We start from the raw sequence: 14,531 nt of genomic DNA on the forward strand, positions 1-14,531 counted from the left end.
TCACAATTGAGCCGCCATCCTGTGTTCAGGTAATGCAGCTTTGTTCCCAATAGTTCAGTCTACAATAAAGCAAGTGTGCATAGAAGAGTGAATGGATTCTTTCACATTTGGACATAAAATATTATTCAGTATTAAGAAGGAGGTCATTCTGTCAATAGGAAATGTGGGTCTGCCTGGAACACAATATGCTAACAGAAATAATCCCGGTACACGTAGACACATAGTATGTGACATTAGTTATATATGCAGTCCATAAGATTGAACTCACAGAGGTAGGCAGTGCAATGTTGATCACTGTCTACCATGACCCAAGTGTTTGTCCCCTTCCAACCCTGTAGGAAACTGGAGGAAGTTCCAGGCTCCTAGTTTCTGGCTGAGCCATCTTCAGTCTTAGCAGCCATTCAGACGGAAAGCTGTGGAAGGAAGATTCTCCCTCCATCTGTTGGTCTCTTCCTCTCTTGCTATAACACTGACTTTAAAATAAAATAAATAGATACTTAAAATAAATTGAAGATTAATTATACATATGATTAGGAGCCTGTTTCTTAATGTTGAATGATCTCAAGCAACTGAATCCCAAGGGAAGAAATCAATTGTTTAAATGCAGTGACTGATAAGGTGGTGACAGGAGCAGCACTGGAGTGAGCCTGAGGGATTCCTGCCTCCCGTGTCAGGATGCTTAGTGCTGTGTCCTAGCTTGGTTCCAGTTTCAGATTCCTGCCTAAGCACACCCTGGGAGGCCGTAGGTGAGGTTCCAAGTAGTCCCATGCGGACACATGGACAGAATTCCAAGAACCAGGCTGTTGCCTCATCCAGTGAAAGCTTTTGTAGCCATCGGGGAAGTGACCCAGGAATTAGAAGATCACTGTCAGTCTCAGTCTCTCTGTGGTTTTGGACAAATACATAAAGACAAGGTCCCAAATAAAATGATAAATTTTAAAATAATATCATTTCTATAAATTATTATAGAAGAAGATATATAGACAGATATATAAAATGTTATCAGTCTGGGACCATCATGTATGTCCATGTTGGAAGCACAATGAGACATTGCATCGCACCTGTTAGAATGGCTATTAGCAGACATACCAGAGCTGACATGTTTTATGGAGGTAGAGAGAGATGATAACCCTGATACAGGTCTGTGTCTGGTTAATTAGTAAAACCGTATGGAAAAGCATCAAAAACTAGAAATAGAATTATTACATGATGTTCAAGCACCATTGCATGGACAATGAATATGAAATCCCAGGGAGGTGTCCACAGGATCTGCAGTCAGTGTGGCAAACACCTCTGTAGTTCCTTGTTCGTTTAAAGCACCGTCAATCAAAAGAGTTCACACGTGTGATCCAGTGACATCTCATGAAAGCAAGAATGGAAAATGAAAGAAATGGACAAAGTTACATTTTAATAGGAAGTTTACAAGCAGTAGAGTAAGAAATTCTGTAATTTTGGACAACTTGGATGTTCCTGGAGAATAATGTGCCTAGGATAATATGTCAGTAAAAGTACACTCTGCTAACAATCCAGGACAGGAAGACACATAATATGTGATGCTACCTACGTGGGATAAAAGGCTGAACTCACAGAGGCAGGAAGTACAATGGTGAAGACCAAAGTCTGAGCGAGGGAGGAGCAGAGGTGATGGTGGACCAAGGTCAGAGTTCCAGTCCCACAGGATTCACACACTGAGGGATCTACGGTACAGCATGGTGAAAGAGGTTAAAAAAATATTGTGTTTGGAAATCTCCTAACAGCAGGAGACAGCTGAACTCCACCAAAAACATGTGTTGAGCTATGAACGTGTCAGCAAGTCTGACTTCATAATTCCACTCAATATGCATTCATTTTGTCCAAACATATCATTGTACCTCATAGAGCTATACTCAATTCTTATTTATGAAACATTTATGAAATTGAAATGGCAACAATTGCCCATCATGAAGATTCAGATCTCTGAATACTGGTGTTGTGTTTGCCAATGTTTTATGGAAATGATAAACAAAGGCAGTGTACTCAAGGCTTGGCAGCTGGATCCCAGGATCTTGGAACTACATCAGTGTTCCCTCCTTGGTGACGGGGCCTCATAACACATCCATCATCTACTGTCTTCCAGGGTGCATTGTCAGTATAAGTATGGGAAAGTGTGTAAATGGGCTCCATCCAGCACTGTGATATGCAGCATGGATGTCTCCCTCTCTAAATAGATGAAAGACTAAAGTGGAGTGATAACTCCAGTCAGCATGACATGGAGTGAAGAGCAGGGACTCTGGACACATGGTCTCTGGAACTGACTCTTCCTGCAGCTGTGATTCAGCCTCAGGACACTGGGCATCATGCTGGAGCCACAGACACAGCTCCCCGTGATGTGGACTCCAGCCCCAGAGTGCACAGCCACTGTGTGTCCCACTTTCTGCTCTCCCTCAACCACAGCAGGTGCAGGGGTCCCACAACACTGGAGCAGAACCAGATCAGCCGGAAGTGCACACCCAACACTTTCCATTCAGTTATGACCTTGACTGCTGATGTCCAGCACATTTCCCTCCTGAGTTCAGGCAGGGAGCCTACAGGAGGGTACCAGGACCTAGAGGATGAGGAAGTCCCTGTAGGCTTCCCAGGTGCCTGCAGAAGCTCAGCCTGAGACACAGCTGAGCTGCAAGTGCATTCCTGAGTGCTGTGACATTCACACAGGGACCACAGACTGTTCCAGGATTAAAGGGAAATGCAGGTCGGGTTAAAGACTGCAGAACGTGAGTGTGGATCACCCACATGTAAAGTCAAAGGTTGGTTCAGTGCACACTTGCTGGTTGTGGCAGGAGAGGGATGAGTGGAATAGGTGCTGTTTAACAGATCAACGGCCCTGTCTCAGCTGTCCCTGGTTATACAGGGAAAACTGAAACTGTCCAAAGCTTTCAGTGCCCTGAGGGTGCTGTCCTGAGTCAGGTTGGAAGAGACTCAATAGTGCCCTCAATATTCCCACATCTCTGACCCTGGTGAGCACAGTCGCTGTCCATGAACCAAATTGTTCATTTAGGACTTCTTCCTTTTACATTAAACTTTCACTCCGTCATTGAAGTTGGGAAGGACAGAATCAAAAAGTAGAATTCTTCCCTCAAAACTGTTACAGGAGAGGAAACCCCAGTTCCCTGACAGGAAACCTGGGCTTCATTTCCCTCTGTGCCTGCGCATGACCAGAATCTGGGCTCAGTGCGTCTTGTGCGCCCCCTGGTGGAGCCGCGCGCGCCTGCAGGGTGGCTTGTGTCTGGGCTCAGCCTGAGGGCCCCTCATGTGTCTCTGGTACAGAAATAGGTGGCCGTGTCCGCGACTGTCAGACTGGTCATTTTCAGATCCACCGTGGTCGAGGTTTTGGAGATGGTGAATCGACCATTCACCCAGCTCGCGTAGTCTGTGCTACCACCACTACTAATGATTCTGATCCACTCCCGCCCCTTCCCTGGAGCCTGTCGGACCCAGCTTATTGCATTGCTACTGAGCTCGATTCCAGAGACTGTGCAGGTGAGTGTCAGGGTTCCTCCAGGCGTGACCAGGCCTCCCCCGGAATCCTTCAGCTGCTCCTGACACTGGACACCTGCAAACACAGACGACATGGTCAGGAAGCTGTCACTCACACTCTCTGTGTCTCTCACTCACGTCCTCTCCCACACTCAGTGCCCCACGTTCTCCATCATTACCTTTGAGCACAGCGACCAGGAGAAGCCAGCGCAGCCCAGTCTCCATGGTGAGCGTCTGTGTTGAGTGCGATCACTGAGTGGACACCTGGGAGTCCTGGGGCTGGAGCTCCTGTGCCAGAGCTGCAGGGTGAGGGCTGGGCAGGTTTTCATGGGCAGAGGGAGGCCCTATCTGCATGTGCTGCCCCTGTATAGCAGGCATGGGGTCACACGCCTCAGACAGGACAGGGCCCAGGGCAGGCGTGGTACCTGGGTGTGTAGGGTGATGGCTATGATACGATTCAGATCATATGAATTTTTATGTTATCATAATTTTAAAAAGTTGAAGGCAATGACCTTGTTTCATTCTAATATGTGTGTACTCTTAATATCTAGTGTTAGCAGTGTCATGTCATTCATTTATTTAAATAACCATTGGTTCCTTATCATCTGTATGATAGACATTGGTACAGTGATAGAGAGAGAAGGGGTGAGAGAGACAGAAATGTAGAGATGGTCAGAAAAGGTGACAATGGGAGATTTCTGCCTTTGGGTTGACAGCCCCAGACATCCCAAATGCCTATGACCCCTAGGAGTTAGTCTTTCTGAACCCTGAAGCAAGGAACTGTGTCTGGGCTCCTTTGCTTGTAGCGTCATCTACAGTTTCCCATGATGCATTATGAGGAAAAGTGTGGGAAGCCATGAGGCTGGACTCAGTCAGTTCTCTGATGGGAACACGGGTGTCCCTAGTGGGGACTTAGCCAATTTTCTCCTAATGCCTGTCGCCCACTTTTAAACAGATGAAGGACTGCAAGTCCATTTTTTAAGGTTAACTATGTTTTTGTTTCCTTATTCATCCATTGCCTTAAAGTTTAAAAACTATTTAAACTGTTTAAAAGTGTTCCTGAACACAGAACACTGTACATGGTAGTGGGGTTTGTGTGCTCCTGGAATGTGCATGGTAGAAATGGGCACAGATCAACTCACTGTCATGCACATTTCCACCTCCTTTCAATCATTCTGAGTTGGGCAGCCTGGAGACCTCAGTTCTAGTTATTCGTGGAACCTGTTGTGTGTTGTAGTGAACTGAGTCAGCCCACTGTGGTGTGGGCAGAATTATTCCTGCCTTTGGTGGTGCTTTGTGCCCTGGTATCAGCTGTCCCCTGTTTCCCCCTCTTCCCTGTGTCTAGTAATCATGACTCTGAGTTGAGGTCAAGCACTGGGTAGAAGTCTCTGTGTCACAATTCACCCACAGTCCTGTGTCAGGTTGCAGCTTTGTTCACAATACTTCAGTCTCAAACAAAGCAAGTGTGCATAAAACAGTGAATGGATCCTTACACATTTGGACATGGAATATTATTCAGTATTAAAAAGGAGGTCATTCTGTCATTATGAAACATGGGTCAGCCTGGAGTATACAAACTAAAAGAAATAATGCAAGTACATGTGGACACATAGTAAGTGACATTAGTTGTATATGCCATCCACAAGCTTGAACTCACAGAGGTTGGAAGTACAATGGTGATCACTGTCTACCATGACCCAAGGGTTTGTCCCCTTCCAGCCCTGTGGGAAACTGGAGGAAGTTCCAGGCTCCTGACTTTAGGCTCAGCCATCCCCAGCCTTTGGCAGCCATTCAGGAAGTGAACAAATGGAAGGAATTCTCCCTCCATCTGTTGGTCTCTTCCTCTGTTGCTATAACACTGTCTTTAAAATAAAATAAATAGATACGTAAAATTACTGAAGATTAATTATACATATGAGTAGGAGCCTGTTTCCTAATGTTGAATGATATCAAGCAACTGAATCCCAAGGGAAGAAATTGACTGTGTACATGCAGTGATGATAAGGTGGTGTCAGGAGCAGCACTGGAGTGAGCCTGAGGGATTCCTGCCTCCCGTGTCAGGATGCTTAGTGCTGTGTCCTAGCTTGGTTCCGGTTTCAGATTCCTGCCTAAGCCCCTCTGGGATGCCATAGGTGACACCTGGACAGAATTCCAAGCACCTGGCTGTCACCTGACCCAGCTGAAGCTTTTTAGCCATCTGGGAAGTGACCAGAATTAGAAGATCACTGTCAGTCTCAGTCTCTTAGTGGTTCGGACAAATACATACAGACAAGTTCTCAAATAAAATGTTAAATTTAAAATTTATATCATTTCTATAAATTATATAAGAGATATATAGACAGACATATAAAATTCTATCAATTTGGGACCATCATGTATGTCCATGTTAGAAGCACAACGAGACATCCCATCGCTCCTGTTAGAATGGCTATTAGCAGACATACCAGAGCTGACATGTTTTATGGAGGTAGAGAGAGATGATAACCCTGATACAAGTCTGTGTCTGGTTAATTAGTAAAACCGTATGGAAAAGCATCAAAAACTAGAAATAGAATTATTACATGATGTTCAAGCACCATTGCATGGTACAATGAATATGAAATCCCAGGGAGGTGTCCATGGGATCTGCAGTCACTGTGGCAAACACCTCTGCAGTTCCTTGTTCGTTTAAATCACCGCCATTCAAAAGAGTTCATACGTGTGATCCAGTGACATCTCATGGAAGCAAGAATGGAAAATGAAAGAAATGGACAAAGTTACATTTTAAAAGGAAGTTTAAAAGAAGTGCAGAGTAAGAAATTCTGTAATTTTGGACAACTTGGATGATCCTGGAGAATATTGTGCCTAGGATAATATGTCACTAAAGTACACCCTGCTAACCATCCAGGCAAGGAAGACACATAATATGTGATGCTACCTACATGGGATAAAAGGATGTACAATGGCCAATCATGAAGATACAGATCTCTGAATACTGGTGTTGTGTTTGCCAATGTTTTATTGAGATGATAAATGAAGGTAGTGTACTCAAGGCTTGGCATCTGGAACCCAGGAGCATGGAATTGCATCAGTGTTCCCACCTTGGTGATGGGGCCTCATAACAGATCCATCATCTACTGTCTTCCAGGGTGCATTGTCAGTACAAGTATGGGAAATGTGTAAATGGGCTCCATCCAGCACTCTGTATGCAGCTTGGGTGTTTCCCTATATGATACTGAGGAAAGATTCCAAATGCATTGATGATGCAAGTGAGCATAGACATGGAGTGAAGAGCAGGGACTCTGGACAAATGGTCTCTGGGACTGCCTCTTCCTGCAGCTGTGATTCTAGCCTCAGGACACTGGGCATCATGCTGGAGGCACAGACACAGCTCCCCGTGATGTGGACTCCAGCCCCAGAGTGCACAGCCACTGTGTGTCCCACTTTCTGCTCTACCTGAACCACAGCAGGTGCAGGGGGTCCCATGACACTGGAGCAGAACCAGATCAGCTGGAAGTGCACATCCAACACTTTCCATTCAGTTATGACCTTGACTATTGATGTCCAACACATTTCTCTCTTGAGTTCAGGCAGGGAGCCCCCCAGGAGGGTCCCAGGACCTAGAGAATGAAGAAGTCCCTGTAGGCTTCCCAGGTGCCTGCAGAAGGTCAGCCTGAGACACAGTTGAGCTGCAAGTGCATTCCTGAGTGCTGTGATGTTCACACAGGGACCACAGACTGTTTCAGGATTAAAGGGAAATGGAGATTGGGTATAAAGTCTGTAGAAAGTGAATGCAGAACACCCACAGTTTCGAATAAGATGGTTGGTTCAGTTCAGCACACAGGCTACTCTGACAGGAGGAGTAGGACGACTTATATAATTGAGGTAACAAATCAAGACTCTGGCTTTGCTCTCTTTAGGTTGGAGGAAAAAATAAAATTATCCTAAAGTCAGCGGTGCTCTGAGAACGCTGTCCTGAGTCAGACAGGAAAACACTCTTGGGCTCTCCCCAGATAGTCCCGTATCTCTCATCCTGGTGACCACTGTCATAGTTCACTAACCTGAATGTGTCCATATAGGACTTCTTCCTGTCACATCAAACTTCTCTATATCAGTGACGTCAGTGGAAGGGACACAATCATGAAGTAGAATTATTCACTCAAAACTGTTGCAGGAGCTGTCGCCGTGGTTCAGTAGTCTAATCCTCCGCCTTGTGGTGCCAGCACACTGGGTTCTAGTCCCGGTCAGGGTGCCGGATTCTGTCCCGGTTGCCCCTCTTCTCTAGGCCAGCCCTCTGCTATGGCCCCGGAATGCAGTGGAGGATGGCCCATGTATTTGGGCCCTGCACCCCATGGGAGACCAGGAGAAGCACCTGGCTCCTGGCTTCAGATCAGTGCGATGTGCCGGCTGTAGTGCGCCGGCCGCGGTGGCCATTTGAGGGTGAACCAACGGCAAAAGGAAGACCTTTCTCTCTGTCTCTCTATCTCTCTCACTATCCACTCTACCTGTCAAAAAAAAAAAAAAAAACTGTTGCCGGAGAGGAAACCCCAATTCCCTAAATAAAACAGGGCTTCATTTCCCTCTGCATCTGAGCAGGACCAGAATTGGACTCAGTGCATCTTGTGCTCCCCCTGGTGGAGCCGCACTTCCCTGAGGGAGGTTTGTGTCAGGGCTCAGCCTGAGGGCCCCTCTCAGTGTCTACTGTGCAGAAATACGTGGTAATGTCCGGGGCTGTCAGACTCTTCATTTGCAAACACACCTGGTGTTGCTGGAGATGGTGAATTGGCCATTCACCCAGCTCACGTAGTATGCGCTACCACTACCAGTGTTAATGTATGCGATCCATTCCAGCCCCTTCCCTGGAGCCTGGCGGACCCATTGCATGCTGTAGCTTCTGATGATGAATACAGAGGCTTTGCAGGAGAGTTTCAGGGATTCCCCAGGCTGGACCAGGCCTCCACGGATTCCTCCAGGTGCTCCTGACACTGGACACCTGCAAACACAGACATCCTGGTCAGGAAGCTGTCACTCACGCTCTCTGTGTCTCTCACTCACGTCCTCTCCCAGACTCAGTACCCCGCGTTCTCCATCATTACCTTTGAGCACAGCATCCAGGAGAAGCCAGCGCAGCCCAGTCTCCATGGTGAGCGTCTGTGTCGAGTGTGATCACTGAGTGGACACCTGGGAGTCCTGGGGCTGGAGCTCCTGTGCCAGAGCTGCAGGGTGAGGGCTGGGCAGGTTTTCATAGGTTTCAGAGGTTTCATAGCTTGAGCACAGAGCACAGGGCTGCTAGAGTCACAGAGCACAGGGCTGCTAGAGTCAACCCTGGTCTCGTCTGACGTCCTGTGTGGGGATGGGGTCCCTCCCATCCCTGTTCACAGTGTTATGATGCCTGATAACACAACATTCTCACTGTCTGGTCCTGGACTTCCAGCCTCTACAGCTGTGAGCTCAATAAACCTTTTTGCTCCATACACCTCCTCTCTTGGGTACTGCTTGATGGTACTAACAGGCAGAATAAAAGAGTCAAAGAACAACACTCAGCCACTCCTCTGTCCCCACCTGAAACATAGAGTCACACGTGTCTCTGAATTTAGATGTAGAAACTCAGAAATAGTCATTTCTATATCAGCTGAGAGAATTGCTTCAGATTCTGTAAGAATCCTACACGAGTGAACAATTGCATTTTTGCAGGAGACATTTAGTAAACACATGGGGTTGATGCAGCTATCCTGGTGAGGAGCAGAAAATTTGTTCATTCCTGGTAATGATAGAGTTGAGAGAAAGCAAGGACAATTTTGCTTCCACAGAAGGAGGAGCACAGCTGAGAACAGGTGCGGGCAGTCATTGGAGGAAGGAGTCGGGGTCTCTGGACACACAGTCTCTGGGGCAGGCCCTTCAAGATACAGCAGGGATGCAGCTCCAGGGTTGGATCATTGGTGGGCTCACAGGGACACAGTCCAGAACCACGTGGACTCTAGTGCTTACTTCACTGGGCTGTCCCACCTGCTGGTCTCCCTGAGATGGAGACAAGGCCAGCAGAGTGTGGGGAACAAGACCTCTCCACACCCAGTGTTTTCCATGAGTCTGACCCCTTGCACTACCAACAGCCACCTCTGCTTGCAAATGAGAGCATGTCCGGGGATCCCAGGAGACGTGAGTGAGGAAGAGCAAGCAGGATTTCTAGGAGCCACAGCCTGAACCACCCCTGAGCTGCAGGTTAATCCCTGACCTGGGGTTTGGACCATGTGGACCTCAACCTGTGAGTTCAGGGTGAAGAAGTGAAGGGAGACGAGGGCACAGCTGTAGAGAATGGACACGGGAGCCCCAGGGAACAGGACCACAGGTCAGCTCTGCCCCTCAGGGTCCAGCTGTGCAGGAGGGGAGGGCATGGATGTGAAACACTGCAGCATCCATAGCCCCTGACCAGCTCCACACTGCCCCTGGGCTCTCAGCGGGGTCCCAGATGACATCATCAGAGAATTCCACGGAGAGCTCCTCTTTGATTTGGACAGGAAAAGCCTCCCCGGGTGCCCAGAGCTCCCTCAGGTCTCAGATGCTGGAGCCCTAGAGATGTCATTCATTCCTCCAGAAACGACTCCATTTTCTTCATGTGACATCTTCCCGTGATACCAAAACTTCTGCTCGGTGATCGGTGTTAGGGACAGAATCATCCTTCCAGATCGGAACGTAGGAAATGGTTACAGGACCGCAAACACCAATTTTCTGAAGGAACCAGCGATTCACCTCCCACTGCATCTGGGCAAGGGGATGAGTCTGCACAGTGCATGTGTGACTGGGGGGAAGTGCTATCAGAAACAAACTACCAACACAGGGCTGACAGCACGTGCAGGAAATGATGGATAAAAATATACTTCACTACCTCATGCCACTTGTGAAAATCAGTGGTACATTGTACATTGAGAACAAAAGTGCAGAAAATGCAGAAAACGTCACTGTGGTGTAGCAGGTGACTCCTCAACCTGTGTTGCCTGCATCCCATAGTGCTGTGTGTTCGTCTTCCATTCTGTCTCTTGCTGATGCACCTGGGAAAGCAGAAAAGCATGGTCGTAGTGCTTGGGCCTCTGTGTCCAAGTGGGAGACCCTGAAGAAACTCCTGGCTCCTGGTGTCACTGTCGTCTGGGGAGTGAACCAGCAGGTGGAAGAACTCTTCCTCTGGGTCTCTTCTCTCTCTCTGTAACTCTGACTTTCAATAAATAAAAGAATCTTTTCTAAAAAATTACATTTGTAGCATCAAAAAACTTCAAATCCTTGGAGGCAATTTAGGATTTGGGTGAATGATGTCCACATAACAATATTATTGTTTTTTAATTTTTAATATTTGAAAAATTTTTAAGGAATACAAATTTCATAAGTACAACTTTTGGAATACATTTTCTCCCACCATACCCACCCTCCCACCTACATTCCACCCCTCTTCCTATTCCCTCTCCCCTTGCCAGTCCCATGCTCCATTAAGATTCATTTTCAATTAGTTTGTAAACAGAAGCCAACTCTATACTAAGTGAAGATTTCAACAATACATACACACACACACACACACACACACACTGAGAACTGGTTTTACATTTAACTCTCATAATACAACTCATTGAGGACAGAGGTCGTGCATGGGGAGTTAGTGCACAGTGCCCCTGTTGTTAATTTAACAATTAACACTCTTACGTATGACATCAGTGACCACCCGAGGCTCTTGACATGAGCTGCTTAGGCTATGAAAGCCTTTGAATCTACAATCTCTTTCAGTATTTAGACAAAGCCATAAGCAAAGTGGAAGATCTCTCCTCCCTTGAGAGAAAAGTACTTCCTTCTTTGATGGCCACTTCTTTCCCCACGGGTCTCACTCACAGAGAACCTTCATGTAGAATATTTTTGCCACAGTGTCTTGGCTGAAATGTTCTCATGGGCTTTTCAGTCAGACCAGGAAGACTTAGGTGCTGCATCAGAGGTCAGAGTGTTACTTAAAGTGATTGTCATTCTTTGAGTCTGCTGTGTGGACTGCTTCCCATGTTGGAACATTCTCTCCTTTTTAATTCTATCTCTTATTATTACCAGGCACTTGACCCTATTTCTATGATCAATTTAAAACTTAATCCTACCTATATATTCACCTTAACACTCAATATGATCACTTTAACAATTACAATGGCATTTTTACCACTAAGCTTAATGGGACTTGGAGCCCCGTGACAAGTGTTAAAACTGTACCCTCAGAAGTATGTCTGTAGCAAAGTATGCAGAACTATACAGCTTTACAGTTACAAACTTCCTTCCTCCCTCTCTTATTCCTATTCTTATTTTTTTACTGAGATCTCTTTTCAATTGACTTTATATACATATGATTAACTCTATGTTAAGTAGAGTTCAACAAATAGTAAGAAGGAAAATAAACAAAAAACCAAATAAACAAAAAACTGTTCCTCGACAGTCAAGACAAGGGCAGCTCAAGCCATCACTTCCCTAGATTTCCTTTTGGGTGCTCTATTAGGTCTCACCTATCAGGAAGAACCTGTGGTATTTGTCCCTTAGGGACTGGCTTATTTCACTAACTATGATCTTTTCTAGAATCATCTATTCTGTTGCAAATGACTGGATTTCATTTTTTTTTTTTACCACTGTGCAGTATTCGATAGCATACATATCCCACAATTTCTATAATGTGGAGGTACAGGTATCTCTTGTGTGTAGTGAATTCATTTCCCTTGGGTAAGTTCCCAGGAGTGGGATTCCTGGGTCATATAAGGTAGGACTATATTCAGATTCTTGAGGTATCTCCATAGTGTCTTCCATAGTGGCTTTACCAGTTTGCATTCCCACCATCAGTGGATTAGGGTACTTTTTCCCCCACATCCTCACCAGCATTTGATGTTTGTTGATTTCTGTATGAAGCCATTCTAGCTGGGGTGAAGTGAAACCTCCTTGTGGTTTTGATTTGCATTTCCCTGACCGCTAGTGATCCTGAACATTTTTTTTATGTCTGTTGGTAATTTGGACTTCCTCCTTTGAAAAATGTCTGAGTTATTGGCCCATCTCTTAACTGGGTTGTTTGTTTTGTTTTTGGAATTTCTTCATCTCTTTGTAAATTCTGGTTATTAATCCATATCCGTTGCATAGCTTGCAAATAATTTCGTACATGCTGTCAGATGCCTCTTCACTTACCTGAGTGTTTTTTGCCACACAGAGAATTCTCAACTTGATCTAATCCCATTTATTAATTTTGGCTTTGACTGCCTATGTCTCAGGTCTTTTCCAAGAACTCTTTACCTGTGCCAGTGTCTTGCAGGGTTTCACAAATGTTCTCTAATAACTGGATGGTGTAGGGTCATAGATTTAGATCTTTAATCCATGTTGAGTGGAGTTTTGTGTAAGGTGTAAGATAGGGGTCTTCACTCATACTTCTGCAATACATAATAATTTAAGAAGTGAAAAGGAATTTGATGATTCCCTGTAAATTGGAATGACATAGTCATGGATTTGAGGGAATGAGCTTGTTAAAATAGCCAAGCTACAATGTGATTCACAGATTCAATGCATTTACTGTGAAATAGCCTGACATTTTTTCCAGGAAAAGGAAGAAAATTCTAGAATTCACATGAAGAAAATCAAGGTTTGTGATGGCAAAGCAGGAGGCTTCATCACATCTGAGCTGAAATCAAGCCTGGTGCTGGGACAACATAGAAACCCAGAGCCCTGGGACAGAACAGAAACCTAGAAATTTAGGAACATGTTCTGAGAATGTGAGTTCTGAGAATGCACGGTGACAAAAGCCCAGGATGGGGATGGGTTTCCTGTCGTTACCTGGGTTGGGGACACTTGAATGCACCTGAAAATAATTCAGTTATGATGTCATCTCACACCAGATGCAGAAACAGAGTGAACTTGAGGAATGCCTTAAAAGCAAGAGCCGAGACAGTACAGTTCTAGAAGAAAACACTGGACAAAAGAAACTGAAATTGGTTTGGGCAATGATATTTTGAAAATCTCCAGTGTACAGGCAACCAAGCAAAAATAGGCAAAAGAATATGGATCCAACCACAGAGCTTCTGCAGAATAAAGAGAGTGATTGAAGAACCAGGAATCGCCCACAGATGGGGATAAAGTATTTTCAGATCACACCCGTGGGGGCCAATGTTGTGTCCCCACAGGTTAAGCTGCCATCCCTATGCAGCATCACTCAGCAGCATGGGTTCAGACCCTGCTTGCTGCACTTCAAATCCAGCTCCCTGCTCATGGACCAGGGAACTCTGTCAACGATGACTCAAGTGTGTGTCCCCTTCAAGCCTCGTGGGAAACTGGAGGAAGTTCCAGGCTCCTGGCTACAGTCTTGCCCTTGCCCAGCCTTTGCAGCCATTCAGGAAGGAAGCCAGTGGATGGAAGCTTCTCTCTCCCTCTGTTGGTCTCTTCCTCTCTTGCCATAACACTGCCTTTCAAATAAAATAAATAGATATTTAAAAGAAACGAAAGATAACTGTACATATGAATAGGAGCCTATTTCCTAATGTTGAATGAACTCAAGCAACTGAATCCCTAGGGAAGAAATCAATTATTCAAATGCAGTGACTGACAAGGTGGAGACAGGAGCGGCCTTGAAGGGATCACAATGGGATTCCTGCTCCTGTATGGATGCTTAGGATTGGGTCCTAGTTTGGGTCCAGTTTCAGATTCCTGCCAATGAGCACTCTGAGGGGCAGTGCGAGAATCTGAGTTAATCCCATGTGTGAGACTTGGACTGAATTCCATGCACCTGGCTATGATCTGACCCAACTCCTCTTTTATGGCATCTGGGAAGTTACCCAGGATTCAGTAGACCACTGTCTGTCAGTCTCTGTTGCTTTCTCTTTTTGGACAAATACACAAATACAAGTTTTAAAGAGGTAAAAGTATATCTGTAATTTTTAAAATAAAATATATAAAGGCAAACGTATAAAAATGCTTTATATGGGATCATCATGCATGTGCATGTTGGAGAAACAATGAGATATCCCATCCCTTTGTTAGACTGAGTATCACCAGACATA

At 45.6% G+C, this 14,531-nt stretch overlaps 2 gene segments (V, D, J or C); both read right to left on the reverse strand.

Moving 5' to 3' along the window:
• LOC103346901 (immunoglobulin heavy variable 3-23-like) overlaps window positions 1–14,531 on the reverse strand; it is a 121,321-nt gene that overhangs the window by 65,679 nt on the left and 41,111 nt on the right.
• LOC138847329 (immunoglobulin heavy variable 3-66-like) lies at window positions 3,285–3,797 on the reverse strand. The segment is given in 2 exon segments: window positions 3,285–3,589; window positions 3,693–3,797. Coding segments are annotated over 2 exon segments (351 nt in total).

This window comes from Oryctolagus cuniculus, chromosome 20 (assembly GCF_964237555.1).
Source record: "Oryctolagus cuniculus chromosome 20, mOryCun1.1, whole genome shotgun sequence".
Taxonomy (NCBI): Eukaryota; Metazoa; Chordata; class Mammalia; order Lagomorpha; family Leporidae; genus Oryctolagus; species Oryctolagus cuniculus.